This window comes from Rhopalosiphum maidis, chromosome 1, assembly GCF_003676215.2.
Source record: "Rhopalosiphum maidis isolate BTI-1 chromosome 1, ASM367621v3, whole genome shotgun sequence".
Lineage (NCBI taxonomy): Eukaryota > Metazoa > Arthropoda > Insecta > Hemiptera > Aphididae > Rhopalosiphum > Rhopalosiphum maidis.
Genome location: NC_040877.1, coordinates 10,600,517 through 10,617,617, shown reverse-complemented (window position 1 = coordinate 10,617,617; position 17,101 = coordinate 10,600,517). Strand labels below are relative to the sequence as shown.

The 17,101-nt window shown below is 22.8% G+C and overlaps 1 protein-coding gene across 3 annotated transcripts in view; it reads right to left on the bottom strand.

The window, feature by feature from the left end:
- The window catches only part of LOC113549082, a 219,531-nt gene that overhangs the window by 39,431 nt on the left and 162,999 nt on the right, over positions 1-17,101 (bottom strand). For all 3 annotated transcript variants that reach the window (XM_026950239.1, XM_026950238.1, XM_026950240.1), the window contains 2 exons: positions 16,129-16,263; positions 497-734 (listed from right to left, as the gene is read on the bottom strand). In XM_026950239.1, coding sequence (XP_026806040.1) covers positions 497-734; positions 16,129-16,263 — 373 coding nt within the window. The remainder of the gene's footprint in view (positions 1-496; positions 735-16,128; positions 16,264-17,101) is intronic.

Here is a 17,101-nt window from a genome sequence, read left to right as displayed (position 1 = left end):
ATATAGATTGTATTCAAAACCATTTTTAAATTACAATAGATTCTTTTTAAAATATTATGTATTAACTCGAAATATCTATAATTGTATGGAATGACATTTCGAAATATGCAGATTAATTTTAAGATATTACTTATTTATATCATGAATGTATTTACATTATTTCACAGTAAGCTGTTGTTAACAAAAAAGTTAATAACAATAATATAATATGGTATAAATATAATATATTTTATTTTAATAATATAATAAAAAATTGGATCAGCCTAATAGTAAAATAAATATTACTTTAATGACAATAAAAAAAGCACATCATGAAATGTACTTAGTGATATAGGCTGACAGATCGTTTTCGCTCAGAATCGTTTTTCGTATATTATGAATATATCATTGAATTTAAATTTTTAAATTTAACATATCCATTACACTGTTCCACTCTACACCTACTATACAGCAAAGCCGCTTGCCCACTTTTTTTTTTTTTTTTGAAATATCTTACCTTCGCTCACGTAAACATTGACCGTGTCAGGTTCGGTGTATGGCGCTGTGCATGTGTAATTTCCCAAAGCTGACGGAGATGCCCCTCGAATAAATAACCTACTCTGAATGGTATTGTCAGGTTGTATGACTTCAGTAGTTACCAAAATTGGACTAGGATCATCTTTCTTGTTATTTTTAATATTATATATAGGAATTCCATTATGAACCCAAACGACATTTCTTGTTGACGAGGATCCCTGAAAAAAATCAAAAAAAAAAAATTAATATTAATAATAATTGATGAGACAATTTATTATTGTAAACAATATTATCAAGTTTTTGTTTAGCAATATTCCTACTTTGTATAATTTAAGTGCTGAAATAATACATATTTTTATTTTTAATCATTTAAAACAAATATATTTTTATGAATTTATATACTTAGTTTGGTTTATGGATGATAGCATTTATTTTTTCAAAGAAACAACTTGAAAATAATTATAATACATGATTCGTTATATTATACTACAATTAATTCAAATATATTATAAGTACGAAATTACTTTTTTTCGTGAGTTTTGAAGTTAAATGTTTGAAAAAAACTATCTTAATCGTGAGAAATACAAATCATTTTGCATACACATTTTAATTTTAATAACTTACACTTAATAGCTTGATCATGAGTTATTTTTATTTTTATGTTTAATGTTTATTTTTTAATAACTCATCGACAACTAACAAATTTGGAATTCTAAATAAGCCAATATTTATTAGTATGTGTTACTAATCTATGTTTTGAAGTTTTCCCTAAATATCAAAGTTTAATGACTATATAATGCATAGGAAAAAAAATTTCTAATTTTTCTAATTATCAGTTATACGATTTTCTTAAAAATATATTCGAAACCTTCTAGATAACAGAATGTATTTCTTGGTTTTTGTATCAATATAATCCTTAGAATCTGGGTCATTGACAAAAAAATATTTACTAATTACCCTTAACATTTTTTCATACTTATAGTTAAAAATATAAATTTACTTATTTTTGTTATTTAAATTCATATGAATATATATATTTTAAGTGCTAAAAATACATAATATCGTGTTTCAAATTATTTTACTTCATTAAATTGTTTCACAAAATAAAATTTATTTGTTTGATTATAAACATACGTTCGTGTGTTTCACGTTGTGAGAGTAATTCATGGTAGTTATTAGTAACGGTTCACTGGATAATCTTTGGTAAGGAGAATGTGTTAGACAAGAATTTGGTAAAAGTTTACTGGAAGTCTTAGAAAGGATTTTGAGTTAAGAATGCATCGTGTGTATTATATTGATGTAACTTTGATACCCATTTTTATAATGTTCAGTTATATTTGCAATTTGATATTTATGTATCATATATTTTTGTTACTTATTATTAGACTTCTGGTAGAGAACGAATGCATATTTGTATTTTATTAGACGTAATATTAGAGATCGTTTTTAAATACATATTTATTTAGTTTTTAATTTTTATTTTAATCTTCAAAAAAATACTAACATATTCATTTGCGGGCCTACAAATTTCACATTTTAAATTATAAATTTAAAAAATAAATAATATAATTAATAAAAAAAAAACTTATAATACATTTTCTTGTACAAATAACTTAAAAAATATTATAATTAAATTTCTACATATTTTTTATCATTCATATAATATTATTTAACATTAATACGCACACAATTGCACAGAAATAAATGATACAATATAAAACAATTCAACTGTCAATATTTACTAATACCATCATCCGTTATAATAATTCAATACTGCTGTAAACCTCTCAAATAACTATATTTTATTCTTGCAAAAGCCGGTTTAATTTATTTTCAAGAATTTTGATTGAATATCTTTATTTAATTTCTTCATTTAGTTATCTAATTTAGTTTCTTTAAATTGTTGGACCAAATATATAAATACGTCGATTGTGTTAATATTTTATGCATGGTTAGTATTTTGATGAAGTAGGAAAAAGGATACCAAAGATAATTATATAAAATATATACTTAACTATATACTACTATAAATATACTTTAATTTTTGAAATTTAAAAAAACCAAGATAATATTAAAAGATTCTACAATATCATTTTCAAAATATTTTTACTGTGAAAAAAAACAATACATTTATATGATAAAAAATGTTACACTATATTATATGTTTATAAATATTTTTACAATTCTACTGGTCTTGAGAAAGAAAAACATTTTAAATCGAATCAAACAATCGTTTAAGGACAATACAAACACTCAACAATATAATGCGATTGTAGTGCAAAGAAAGATAAAAAAACCAAATGTTTTTATTTTTTATAACATTTGAACGTTTTAATATAGTATGTGTTATTTGTAAACTTTTACAATTCGACAATTCGATACTTTAAATTTATTACAGTAATATTGTAAAATATTTCCGTGGCCTATTTTTTTTTTTAAGCGTATCAAAGATCAGACAGTGGTCGATAAGACAGTAGCCTAACCTATCAACTCCGGTAGCTATTGATTTCATCAAACTTTAAATCTAATATTATAATGCATAATTAATTAAAATTATAAGCCATTTAAGTGTTAACAATTGGTCCATTATATAATCGAGTCTGCACTATTTGACGAACATTTTTTGTTGAACATGTTTGTACAAAATAATGCGTTTCTTAAGCGTGCGCTACGCGTAAAATGTTCGCTCAAATGCGACAATTGAACAAAAATCATTAAGTGAGTAAGCAAAAAGTTCAGTGTGGACATGTTTGTCAACAAATTAATCATAAATATTACAATACTCGTGTTAATCAGTAATCATAATGAGTGAAATGTAGTGATAACCACTATATACAGATGATTGCACCAAAAACCGGAAGAGTCCCGTCAAATGTGCTCTCTGCACCAAAGACCAGGGATATCTGAAAGGGACGCCCAGCATTCCAGTCAACTCATAGTCAGAACAAAACTCAATAGTTTCTATTAGATAGACTAATTCTCATACTCAAGCTAAAACTAAATCATACTCAGTTTAGTCCCGTGTATTTCATTATAACCAATAATTTTTATATTCTATTTTAAATATATTATTTGGGATGTAGGTATAATTTGTTTAATTTTTGTATTTTGTTATTATTATATTTTTGTATTCTACATAGAAATTAAATAAAAAACGTGTTTAAAATCTAAACATTTCTATAAATGGTTACAAAGAATTAGAGATGGTTTTAAGGAGAAGCGGAGTTTGGGTGGTTTGTCTTTCTACAGGCCCTGAGTACATTATTCGATATTTGTAAAGGTTCATCTCTAGTTTTAAAGTATTTATGCATCTATATTAATATGAAAATTAACGTGTGCACGTGAAAAACCTACTATGGTATTTTTAAAGTATAAATTAATAGATTAATGATTATAGCAGATTATCGATTAATCAATAAAATATTTAATATTCAGCTGTGACCCGTAGAATTTAAACGTGTAATTTTCTAGTATGATTTGTTGAGATTTAGTTAATTGCACGATTTCATACTTGATTATTGCTTGATTTATTGAAAAATATTTTGATTATTAGAAAAAATAACTTTTTTAACAAATTAATAATCAATAATAATTATTGATTATATTTTGCTAAAATTTAAAACGAAACTAGTATCCAGTAGTATATTGAATTTTTGTAACTTAATTAATATAAATATTGTATTATTATTTATTGTTATATTTTTATTTTGAAATCAGTATGTACAATTTTATTATATTTTTAATTCGTTGTATAAAGTTATCGGTGTATTTTTACATGATAGTAATGGTAATGCCGGTTTGGCAATAGTTGATCAGTTTACAGGTACGTTGTTTTAAGTGTCGTATTAAAAAGTTAAGTTTGACTCATCTAGTGGTGGATCATGGTTCGCGAATGACACCATAATCACAATGATCAATGAAAATACGATACAAGGAATACAATAGATGGCAAAGCTGTTGATCCGACTTAACACATTTTTTAAAACAAAACCTAGTATTTAATCTGTTACCATGTTACTGATAATCAACATTTTTTTAAAGTGGTTTTTATTGCTTAACCGGTAATATGAAATCTTAAATAACGGTGATAGCAGTAACTAATAATTTTAATAACGTATTCAAACTTTAATTTAATCTAAGATTATTTTTAATCAACACAAACATTGAGATAAGTATAAATTTAAAATTTAAGAATATTAATCAACAGCATTATAATATATTAATTAACAACAGATAATACTGTACAAATACATTGTTAATAATTTAATAATTTATTGATTATTACTACTACCAATTTACAACCAAATAATTATAATTAACAATAAATTAAAATAATATATCACTAACACCAAACATTGAATCTGTATCAATAACTTTAAAGGAATATCAGTAAAATATTACCCAATTGTCAAGTGATCTATTCACACAAAACAATTTAGATTTTTCCAAAAGAACCATATACGTAGACATATAGTCAAAGTGATAGATATAAGAAATAAAATAATGATTATTATTTAAATTACATAAAATACTCTCATTATATGTGTATGTTGTATACCACACGGTTCTAAACAAAATTAAAAATGTATGTGTTAAAATGTAAAAAGTAACATATGACACTACAGTTCTTGATGAACACATTGACAAAAATAAAAGTCATCTGTTTTGTGACTTTGACTGTATATAGTAGATATAATTATGAATTATAGCAGATCTTGCAAGGCGCTGCGCTTAGGTAAGAAAATAATATTATGACAAATCTGTAATACACCATATATTGTAAGTTTCGAATAAAAATAAAATTCATCAAATTCCATAATTAATAATACATCATATCTCCAGTCTTCAGATAATTTAAGAGGTACAATTGAAGAAGACAATAACAAAATAAAATCATTGATATAAGAAGAATACTACTACTTGGAAAATAAAGGTATATTATGTATACCTCATGATTATAGAGAAAAACAGAATGAGCTATTTTTTTTATGTAATATGTATACAATTTTTACTTAATAAAAAAAACAGAATAACGCTACTCATAAACTACATACTTAATGTTTAACGCATAGTTGATTCAATACACACATTGTTTGGAAAAAAAAAACTTTTAAAAATTATTGGTCCAACAAACTATATTGGGTACAATTTTTTTGTTCAATATTATATTTCTTTTATTGTGCGCAATATTCAATATTAAATGAAATGCTACCTATCATGGTATTGTAAACAAATAGTGAACATTTTGCGTAACATCGATTTTAATCATCGCCTTTGAAACGTCCTTACCACTAGCTTTACCCAAAACAGTTTCAATATTCTGTTTGCATTTGCATAGCTTATGTTCTGTCGAACTACATTTATAACAGACCTCAGATTTACGACGACGTCTGGATCGGAACAATTAATTGCAAATAGCATCCACCAAAAAGCTACATCAATTAAAACAGTGTTTAACACGTTATTATACGTATATTCAACGCACGTTTATTTGCCGTATTTATCTTTAAATTTTTGTTTTTAACAGATTCGAATCGAGTTGAAAAAATATTACAGTATTATATAAGTCAGAATAATTGTTGAATTGAAAACGTCATGTTCAGGTTAACTATATATAATAATATAATGCTCGAGATATAATCGTGAACTTCGTTAACATTCGTATCTAAATTATTTTTGGAAATATATGTGTTCATGCAATAGTATGTCCTTATTTACATTAAACAGGTAACACACATTAAAATAATGACACGTATATTTCCATGTAGATGAATAAAAGTAATTTATAGAAGATTTCTATGAAACTAAAGTTTCTAAATTTATATTGACAATGCAGAATAGTATAGTAATGACTAATAGATGATTCTATAAGCTGTTTTCGAAATTTGACCATTGGACGTAAATTGTCTATTTTTGAATTATTGATTGGATTGCACACAAGTATCAACCCACGCTAAGTATATTCTTAAAATAATCAGACCAATTCGTTGGTCCATGCTATTCTAACAAAAGTTATAACCAATCTCAAACTCTAAGTATACTAAAAGGATAAATAAAATAGTGCTTTTATACCTGTTGTTAGTATAATATAATTTATAAAATTGGACATTATTGACTATTTTTTTATCGAAAATGTTTCAAGATATAATTATTTGATTCTTTATAACATATAATAATTTCTATTTATGTACACATTTTGCTACATACATTATTATTTTATTTTTATCACTGTATAAAAATTAAAAATAATACCACTTAATAATAATATATCTGTGATTTTTAAAATTTCAACAGTATTCTTAAATATAATTATATACATAATTAAGTAAATATCGATTTATCATATAGAATTCAAGATTATATATTATAAAAATAATATTATTGTGACAAAATATATTCAAATATTTAAGTATCATGTATACTAATCACAAAAAAGTGAAATTTATTTTGATTAGGTTTATAGACATGATTTAGTAGATGATAATAATTATAACCAGAGAAAAAAAACAATAAAAAAGGACTGTAGAAAAATTAATAGAAACACAAGCAATATTGTAAATTGAAATGATTCTTGAATAATAATAAAAATATAAAAGTTTGCAAAATAATATATATTTGTTATCAAATGTACATTCTTATCTTATTTTCTCATCTAAATTGTAATATATCATACTTAATTGAAAAAACAAATATTACTTTTAATTAATATTAATAATATAAGATTATCATAAAATATAGATTAGTATTAACAATCATTTTAAAATTTTAATCAAATATAGCCAACGAATTAATGGCATACAGACATATGTTATGTCTGAAGTCAAAACTATGGAATTTTTTTTTATTAATTTAACCATTTATTTGTAAACAATTTGGTTTATCTTTCTTCTATAAACAATGCATGTGTTAAAGGTAGAATATTATTTTCTTATAATATATATATTAAATAAATTTACAAAAATTTAAATAAAGGCAAAAAACAAAATAATTTCATATTTTTTATTCAGGTAAACAAAATTTGATTAACTACAATAAAAAATAAAAATTTAAGTTTTAGCATGGGAAATTAATTAATTTTTTATTTAATTTTGATAATAAATAAAATAATTGTTAAAACATTTAATTACAATATGTAAATTTGTTTAAGCCAACAATGTATACTTTAAGAAAATGTTCATCATAATATGTAATAATTGTTATACAATATGCAATTGATAATAATTTCACCTTAACCTTTTTTTAAGTATACAATATTTAAATTTATTTAAAATATCTAAAATACAATCACCATTATTTTTTTTTTAAATTCATTATACGTAGGTATGTTGATAAAAACGTAACATACGATAATGCGTAAACCTACATCTCGGGTGGACATCGATCGGGTTTATAATATACTCAACGGTGTAAATGGAGTTTAAACTCAAATACAATTTAACTGATAAGAAGTTTCACAATTCCACTTTAACTTGAATTTAAATTTCATTAAAGTAGAAAAAGTATTTTATTTATAAAAAAAAAAAAAAACCTACTGTTTAATACTGATGTCCTGTTTGACCACCACTAAACCATGTTATGCTTTATGCCTTATGAATTATGGACAACTTGTTATAACTTATGACACAGAAAATGCTATCAGTATTTAGGTCACCAATTTGTTTAACATAAAAACTATTTAAGAATCTCGTGATAAATTATGTTTAAGAAAAAAAATACAGTTATTATAAATATATTACCCATGACCAATGTAGTATTATGACTATTATTTATTAAAGAAAATTCATATGTGCATAAAATTGGGTTCAGTAAGGAAAATAATAAATTTAATATTCAATTAATTAAAACATCCAATATTTTTTTAATTAAATTTTAATAATTTGAAAATACGTATATTATCGGTACTCGTTACCTATTAAATCATAACATATAATACACACGGTCACGGTGCACACACTGTTGAAGGGAGAAGGGGGGTGTAATGGGTCATGAACTCCGCTTGACATGTCTTTCTTCGTGAAAATGTATTTCTACAGAATAATCTTCGCCCCTAATATCAGCAGCATGAAATTCGGAGAAAATTACTATTAGCACAATCCCCTACTGTATTCCTGTGCGCGCTGCTATAACACTGACATAGAATAGATAGTACCCATATCACACAGTCGTAGGCGTATTTATACTATTACATTAGACGTGTGAATACAATAGAAACAATACATAGCTAATTGGTAAACGCCGCCGTTCCGTTATTATTTATTTATCAGAAGAATTTTTCGAAGGAATTGTTATTGGACTTATTGCTTAATGTATTGTTCATATTGTTGACATGTGCACGCATAATGAGGTGTAGCCTCGTGTGCGTAATACTATTTAATATCACGGCAATTCCTAGAATTCCAGACATGTAATACGTCCACACAACAATATAACGTTGTATCATCGGTTCATAGTACGTGTTTCTATAACGACAACTGTCAGTATTATCGTAATCAATTAAGACGCTCACAGTATTAATTATTATATTGTTCGTAATATAATAAAATTAATTCAGTCGTATTGCTGGGGATAGGAAAATAACTTGAAAATCTTAGTGCATCACCACATTCATAGCTTAAAACCATAGACAACTATTAGGTATACAAATAATATATAAAACAATGATGTACGTATTATAAAAGTAATAAGTAGTAAAATATAAACTCGACCTAAGTTAACAAGAAAAAATATAGATTAATTACTAAATTTATAATTCTTTCTTTGATTAAATAATATAATTTAGTTTTAAATATTTCATAAAAAGTTTCACTAAAATATTTCACTTTTCTATACATTGACATTTTAACTCTAAATAAGGTACCTATATTTGATGCAAATAATTTTGAGATTATTTGCATTTTCCGACACACATTGCTTAACATTGTGCTTTTTACGTATTTAAATTTCTGAATTGAGTCAAAAATAGTGCATGTAATCGGAATAATATTTTTTCTCATATATTCACCATTAAACGGCCTTAAAAAAGAATGAAAAATCCATTATAAATTTTGCTGACGATGTTTAGCTGTCATTTTGATTTTCATTGTATAAAGTGTTAAAATGACATTATAGTTTATAATATTTGACACGTTTAACATTTCATTTGACGTATTCTTAATAAATTCAAATCATATAAACATTTGTTCTTTTATACTTTAATTTTCATTTATTTATTTACTCATTTCCTAATCTATTTCATGATAATGATGTTTAAATATTCTGATTATATTTTGGACAAAACTTTTGCCAAGATTTTATATTTTTTTTTTCATAAGCGATAATCCAACAAAAATAGTTTTATCGAATCGTCGGATTTTATGAATCATGAAAAGACAAGAGAACTTGTAAAAAAACCACCGCCCAAGAGATTTCATAACGTTATTTAGTTTACTGTAAACCAATCACAGGCGTTTTCGATGCGAAATTAATTGTCTGGAAATAAGGTGTTATTTTGTGCATACTGGAAATCTGTATCTATGTTCTATGTGTTTTATGACCAAATCATACTTCTCTAATATTAATTATGAAAACCATTTTTTTTCGTTTTGTTATGATTAGATTATTTTTTAATAATATCACTTGAAATTATTTTATAAAATGTTACTCTTTGTTCGTATTTTCGTGATTCCAATAAAATTTGTTTATGTATAGTCAATGATATTTAATATAAATGACCACTTTGGAAATCTGATTTAATTGTATATACAACTTTGGAACTGCATAAGTTGTAACGTGTTGTGTATAAGTTATATACTTATATTAGTGTTACATATTAAATCTACTTCCATAACATTTATTTCCAACATGTTGACAATAATTTACAATAGTTGAGCAATTGTAATATTTCTAACAGATTATTTTAATTTACTACACAAAAACTTAGATCCTAAATAACAAAGTTAAATTAATTATTCCTAGTATGAATTATGTACGAACAGAATTATAAACGTTTAATAATTAAGTAAAAGAATAAAATATATTTTTAAAATTAATTTTAGGATTGATAGAGTAAAGATAAAGTTTAATCAAATATTAACAAAATTTTAATTTGAAAGTAAATATCGTATAAATAATTTGCTTTGTAATAATGTATACCTCTATCTATTAGACAATAGTAATGTGTTAAAATAATTTATAGATTATATTGATTATAAAGTTGGCATATTATGTAGTGTTTTATACTCATCTACTATATAGTTTTTTTTTTTTTTAAATTGTGCTGCTTTTGTGATAAATAAAATCAATAGAATGTTGTTGTTAACTTAAGCAACATCCAAACCAGTATACATTTGTCACTAACATTCAATTACGTAACCACTTATAAAGGTACATCAAAAATATTTTCGGAAACACATAATCTTATTTCTGACAAACGTGGCCTTTATTTGGGATTGGTTTAAGGCTGAATATTTTTTTCTTTAATAAAACTATTTAGATTTATTTGTAATATAATCTGCCTATATTCCAGCTAATAATAACCTTAAATTTGATTCGTCATCGATAAAAAAATATGATTTTTATTAATTATACAAAATGTATTATTATATAATTAAACAACCTATAAAACTTAAATATATCATAGTTTTAAATTAGCATTTATTACATTAATTAATAAATTACGGTGTAAATAATACATTTTATTAAGAGGTATGCAAAATATGTACGTATAGTATGGTACATTATACTATATTTTTTTAAATATTACGAATTTTGTGTAGATATTCAACAAAAAAAATACCTGAACAGACTGTTGAATTTTTTTTTAGAATGAATGACGTTTACACAAATATGCTTTGATAGTTTCGAATAGTTTTAAAATGAAATAATATGTAGTTACCTAATCTGAAAACAGACGTATGAATATTATTGAAAGTTGTTTTATCATAAAATTAAATAGGTAACTAAAGTTAAAAAATATTTTCATTACATCTATCACTATTTTACCTATTTATTTTTTTCAGTTTTTAAGTGTATGCATAAATATAACAAAAGACCTTGATGTTATCAGGTTTAAAAGTCCTTTAAAAATATTAAAATATGTATCTAATCCATCCGTATTTAAAAATAACTTTGTATAGCTCCGTGTCATACTGTTATTTATACAATTTATATCAAATAGAGCATAGAAAGTTATGAGTCAGTAAAGAAAAGATAATAGAAAGATTATAAAAATAATAATAATACAAACATGAAATAAAGAATAGTGTTAAATTAATTATGAGTTTTTAAAATGTTTTTCCCTTAATAGCTAATACAAATATTATGTTATAAAGCTATATCTGCAGTATATTTATATATCTATGGACTAATTCTAATTTTATTATAATTTCTTGAAGTAATAAAAATTGAATATAAATTACTTGTAAATAAATAACTTATAGTATAGAATAAAATATTACCGTTTGGACATAATATTTAAAGTATACAAAAGTAAGAAAATAATCATAATAGGAATATATCTAATAATACTTTAAATATATGAATGATGCATGTATTGGCTGACATTGGGTAGGTAATATTAATATAAATAATATATATATATATATATATATATATATATAATTTTAACTCTCCACGGTTTACTATTTTTACTTCAGTTGCTTATTAAATGACGTTTTTTAAGCAATTAGAAAATACCAGAGAACTGTTATTGTTTATTATTGTAGACAAAAGTAACTTAGTTACTTTTCTGATTGAAAAGTAAAATACCTAATTTGGAAGTTTCCCGAGTGCGTCCCGAAATAAGATATCACCTGACTTTGTCCCAAGAAAAAAAGATCATATTTTTGATAAAGCCCTAGAAGTTAATTTAGAAGTATCCAATTATTATTGAAGTTAAAATAAAACGCAATTTCCCCATCATTTCCAGTGCTTTAAATCATAACTGTAAAGATTAAGGACTTGTAAATCATTATAGTTGTATATTTAAATAGATATGGACCAATTGTGCCTAGAACAAAGATTTATCTTAAATAATTTAAATACTAAAATCCTTGAAAATTAAAACGTATTTATCGATCAATTGATTAATGGTTAAAGTAACTGGTTATAATATATTTTATTATAATATTGGGAATTTTATGAAACGTTATCATTATTACGTAAATAAAATTACTTGTTGAATTTGAAGAAAAAAAGTGTTTATATATATTATATTCAATATAATTTGTCAATAATACCGTGGATACACTCAGTCTATGAAAAAGGTAAAAATTAAAAACGAGACACACTAGGAATATCCCCCCCATTTTAATTATAAGTTTATTTAAAAAAAACTAAAGTAACCTGATTACTTTTCACCTAGCACTATTAGGGCTTTGTAAATAGCTGATATATATATTAATAATTTTAACATTAGGTAGGTATATTATATTATTGTATTATTATATAGAATACCAATGAATCCATTTTGATTGTATATAAATTTATTTATTATTTATATTTATTTAGAATAAATAAATAAAATTAGTATTTAAAAAGAATAAAAAGGATATTATGCATGCTGACTGTCTGAAATTTGTTATTATTATTATTTTGTTAAATAAGTAAAATATATTAATACTTATTTTATACAATGTAACTTTAACGTGTTTTAATAATTCATAATTACAATTAGAATTTAAATGTTAATATGTTACTAGAAATGAGATGAATTCGCAATTTATGCATAAAGAGAAAATTATTTATGTGTAATATGAAATTACTGATATGCATTTATCATTAGATACATTTTAGCTTATATCACGATATTATAAATATGAGTGTTTCAACAAAAGTAAATATTATTTGAATAATTGTTCACTTTACCAAAAAATAGTATAAACATTTTTTTTTATCAAAATATGAATATTTAAATTTAAAAAAAATTGTGTTACATACAAAATTTGTAAAATATATACGTTTGAATATATTTGAATTAAATAAACATCATCTAAACAACTAAATATGGTTTTTATACCAGTTCAAAATCAAAAAAAACATAATTATGTCTTAAAATATTTAAAAAAAACAAACTAATATTCCTGTATTATAATGATCTATATGCTACATCTAGGTGTTAGAATTTATTATTAATATTATAAGAAATAATGAATATTATTACAATAATAAAATACACCATACATTATTTTTATAAAAACAAAAAATAAAAATGTTAAGATTAAATAATAAAATGTATTAAATAAAATTATTAATAATTATAATTATATTGTAATTAAATTTATAATTGTCTTTAATTTTTTTTTACGATGTACAATTAGAATGTACAATTGATATATTAGATTATACTTAAATATTTGCATGTATACTATATAATTATTAGTGCATAAAAAACTGATCTTTAGGTATGATTATACCATATTAGTATTATCGTTTAAACGTACAGCTAGTTGAGAACTAAAATGTAAAATTGATTTCATTAATTATTAAGTGAATATTTCTATGATATTTTTTGTATAAAATATAGGTTATTCATTAGAAGTTTTTATAACGATTTGAATTACAAAATAATTTTTTAAACCATATAAATAAATTGTCTGAATAAAATTTACTTATAATTAATAATATTGATTATATTAACAACAGTACATAATAAAGTTGTACAGCTATAAAAAAATGATGCTTTATATACTCCTATTTTAATATAAGAATTTTATTCTAAATATAAGTTGTGTGGTTCTTATTAACGTAGACAATGAAGTTTTTTTTAAGGAGAATAATAATAACCTTTCTTATACGTGTATGATGTATAAGCTTATAGGATACTTAAGGTTTAAGGTTTTCTGGGGAAAAAAATGTGAAATGTAAAATATTATTTCAAGATAAAATTCAGCAGTTTTCCTATGTATTATACTAAGAAAATAATACAATATATCTAGCAAGCATAAAATAAATAGAATAATTCACTATAGAATGCTCATCCCCATTTTTCATTTAATAATGAATTTATTCAAATTAAAATTGTTTGAAGTTCATAAATATACTTAAAACCCATACATTAAAATAATTGAGACTTTTGTACTAGATCTTTAATGATTATTTTGTGATAATAAAATTTTGTTTTTATTAAATTATGAACGTATTCATTATAAATAACAAGTCCATATGTATACTTAAGCAAATCGTAAAAGGTGTAAAATTTATTTTCCATTATATACTCCATTTATATAAATTATCATATTTTTCTAAAGTTAATAAATATAATAAATAACGGTTATCTACTGGTAGATATACTTTTATTTTAACATTGATATTTTAAATGTTGAATACTCTAAACAAAATCAGATATAATCTTTAAAAACAGTTGTGTCGTGTATGGTTAATTAGTGTCAGCATTAATCAGATATACAAGAACCTAATTTAATTTAATATTATATAAACAACAGTGCCATTTGCCATTACTAGTAGTCATTTTACTATTTGAATAAGTATTTACGATTTATTAAAATATAATCTTAAGAAAATGAACTTATTTAATGTGTTAATTCGTGTATAGTGCTTGATGTTACCTAAAACTTTTACTAACACAAAATTATGTGATGTGTTAAAATAAACTGTTTGTTTTCTACTTATACATTTAGAATACGTGTAGCTTTTCAACTAAAGTTCTAAACCAGAATATAAAGTGACAACTAACAATTAGTATTAAAGTACTGTAAAACATAATCTTTGTTTATAATTCACAGTAAATAGGTATTTTAAAATCAGCTTAAAAATGATTTTATTTTTTTTAATGAATAATTTTGTTCAAATTCAACTTGTAACTAGTATACATAAATATAACTACCTAACTAATAAATATATGCATACAAAAATAATATAACTACTAAAAAGCTACATTATAATATTTATATTTAAATACATTTTTATAAATGTATTAATAATATGTTTAATGTTGAATAATATTTATAATGATTTTATTGTAATATTACATGTTATATACCTACGTATAATTTTTATAGTTTTATATTTCATGTTTTATATTAGTGTACGACTGTACGCAATAGTTATTCACATTTTAAAAATTATTAGTCAAAATGTTTCTATTTTATTTTATTTTTTATTTTTTGTAACAGTATTTACTTATATTGCCTAAATTACCTATGTATACTAATAACTAATCTTGAATTAGCTATATTTAACATGAATAAAAATTAATGAAAAAAATATGATTAAAACTTATTATTTTTAATTTACTAAATATCAAAATATTATCAAAACGTATACTTGTAACTTATAAGTTAAATAAAGAATCTATATATTTTTTATTAATCTCTATTAAGAACTAATAATTATATTAGTCTATAATATTATATACTATTTCTATTATAGTATTTTAATTATTTTGTTAGTATTATTAATGTAAACATAATACTTTATATTATTCCTAGAAATATTTTGAAATATTTTTAATCTAAATATGAGTTTGATAATTATATTCAACAATGCATTTATATTTATTATTTATTATTTAATTAATCAGTTTAATTTTAGATCATTCTATTAATTATAAACTGAATTTCTTATAAAAATCGATACTTAAAATTATTTAATTACAATATAATAAACAAAACTTACATTTTCTATGACACATATGAGATTTATTGTGCTTCCTTTTCCAATATGATACTCTTCTCTTCCTAGAATTCGAGCCGTTGGTACAATCACTTCCAAGTTATAGTAATGCGAAGCAATACCCGTTCCCATTGCCACCTCGAAAATAAATTCATCATAATATATTATTAATTAATATTTATCAAAATATACTTGATTATAATTTAAAAAACTATGTCTATATGAAAATATAATAATTGTATGCACTTATAAATGTAATTACCATTATATCAAATATAAAATAATCGTTAAGAATATACTTATATAAATATAACTTATTCAGATGTTAAATTGATTTATGCATATTTAATAAGCCGACTATTAAATTATAGTGAGTATATTATGCAAGCAATGATATTTAGGATGACGAGTAACCTCATTAAAACTCTTTACATTGCGCCTCTCTAACAGGGTTCAAGTTGTTAGACAAAATTATTTCTTTGGTAAAATAAACTCTGTGATTTGTGATTCTTTCTGAGGAATATTATTTAATTGTATACATAAAGTACACTTATCAAGCTAAAATTATAATAAATTATAACTTAAATACGTAATTTTATTTCTATGTCATATTGAAATAAAATAAAATAACGGATCTTGTCTTAAACTTGTTAAATATGATTAATCAAATATAATAAACCTTCTAAGATATTGCTAAAATTTATAATGTGAGGAATATTTCATTATATGTTATATATCATACTATCAGCTAATATATTCTAAATATTTTATTGTATTATATTTTAAGCTTTTAGCGTCAAATCAGCGTCAAAATTATTTGATTTGTACGAATCAAATTTAAACTATCATTCTTTCAACATCTCAATGTACCTAAATATCTATCAGTTTTTTTTTCGTTTTAATGGCTAAAAATAAGTTTGATATATTTATCCATTGTTATGTTACTTAAATAATTTATCTTAAATATTCAACCTGA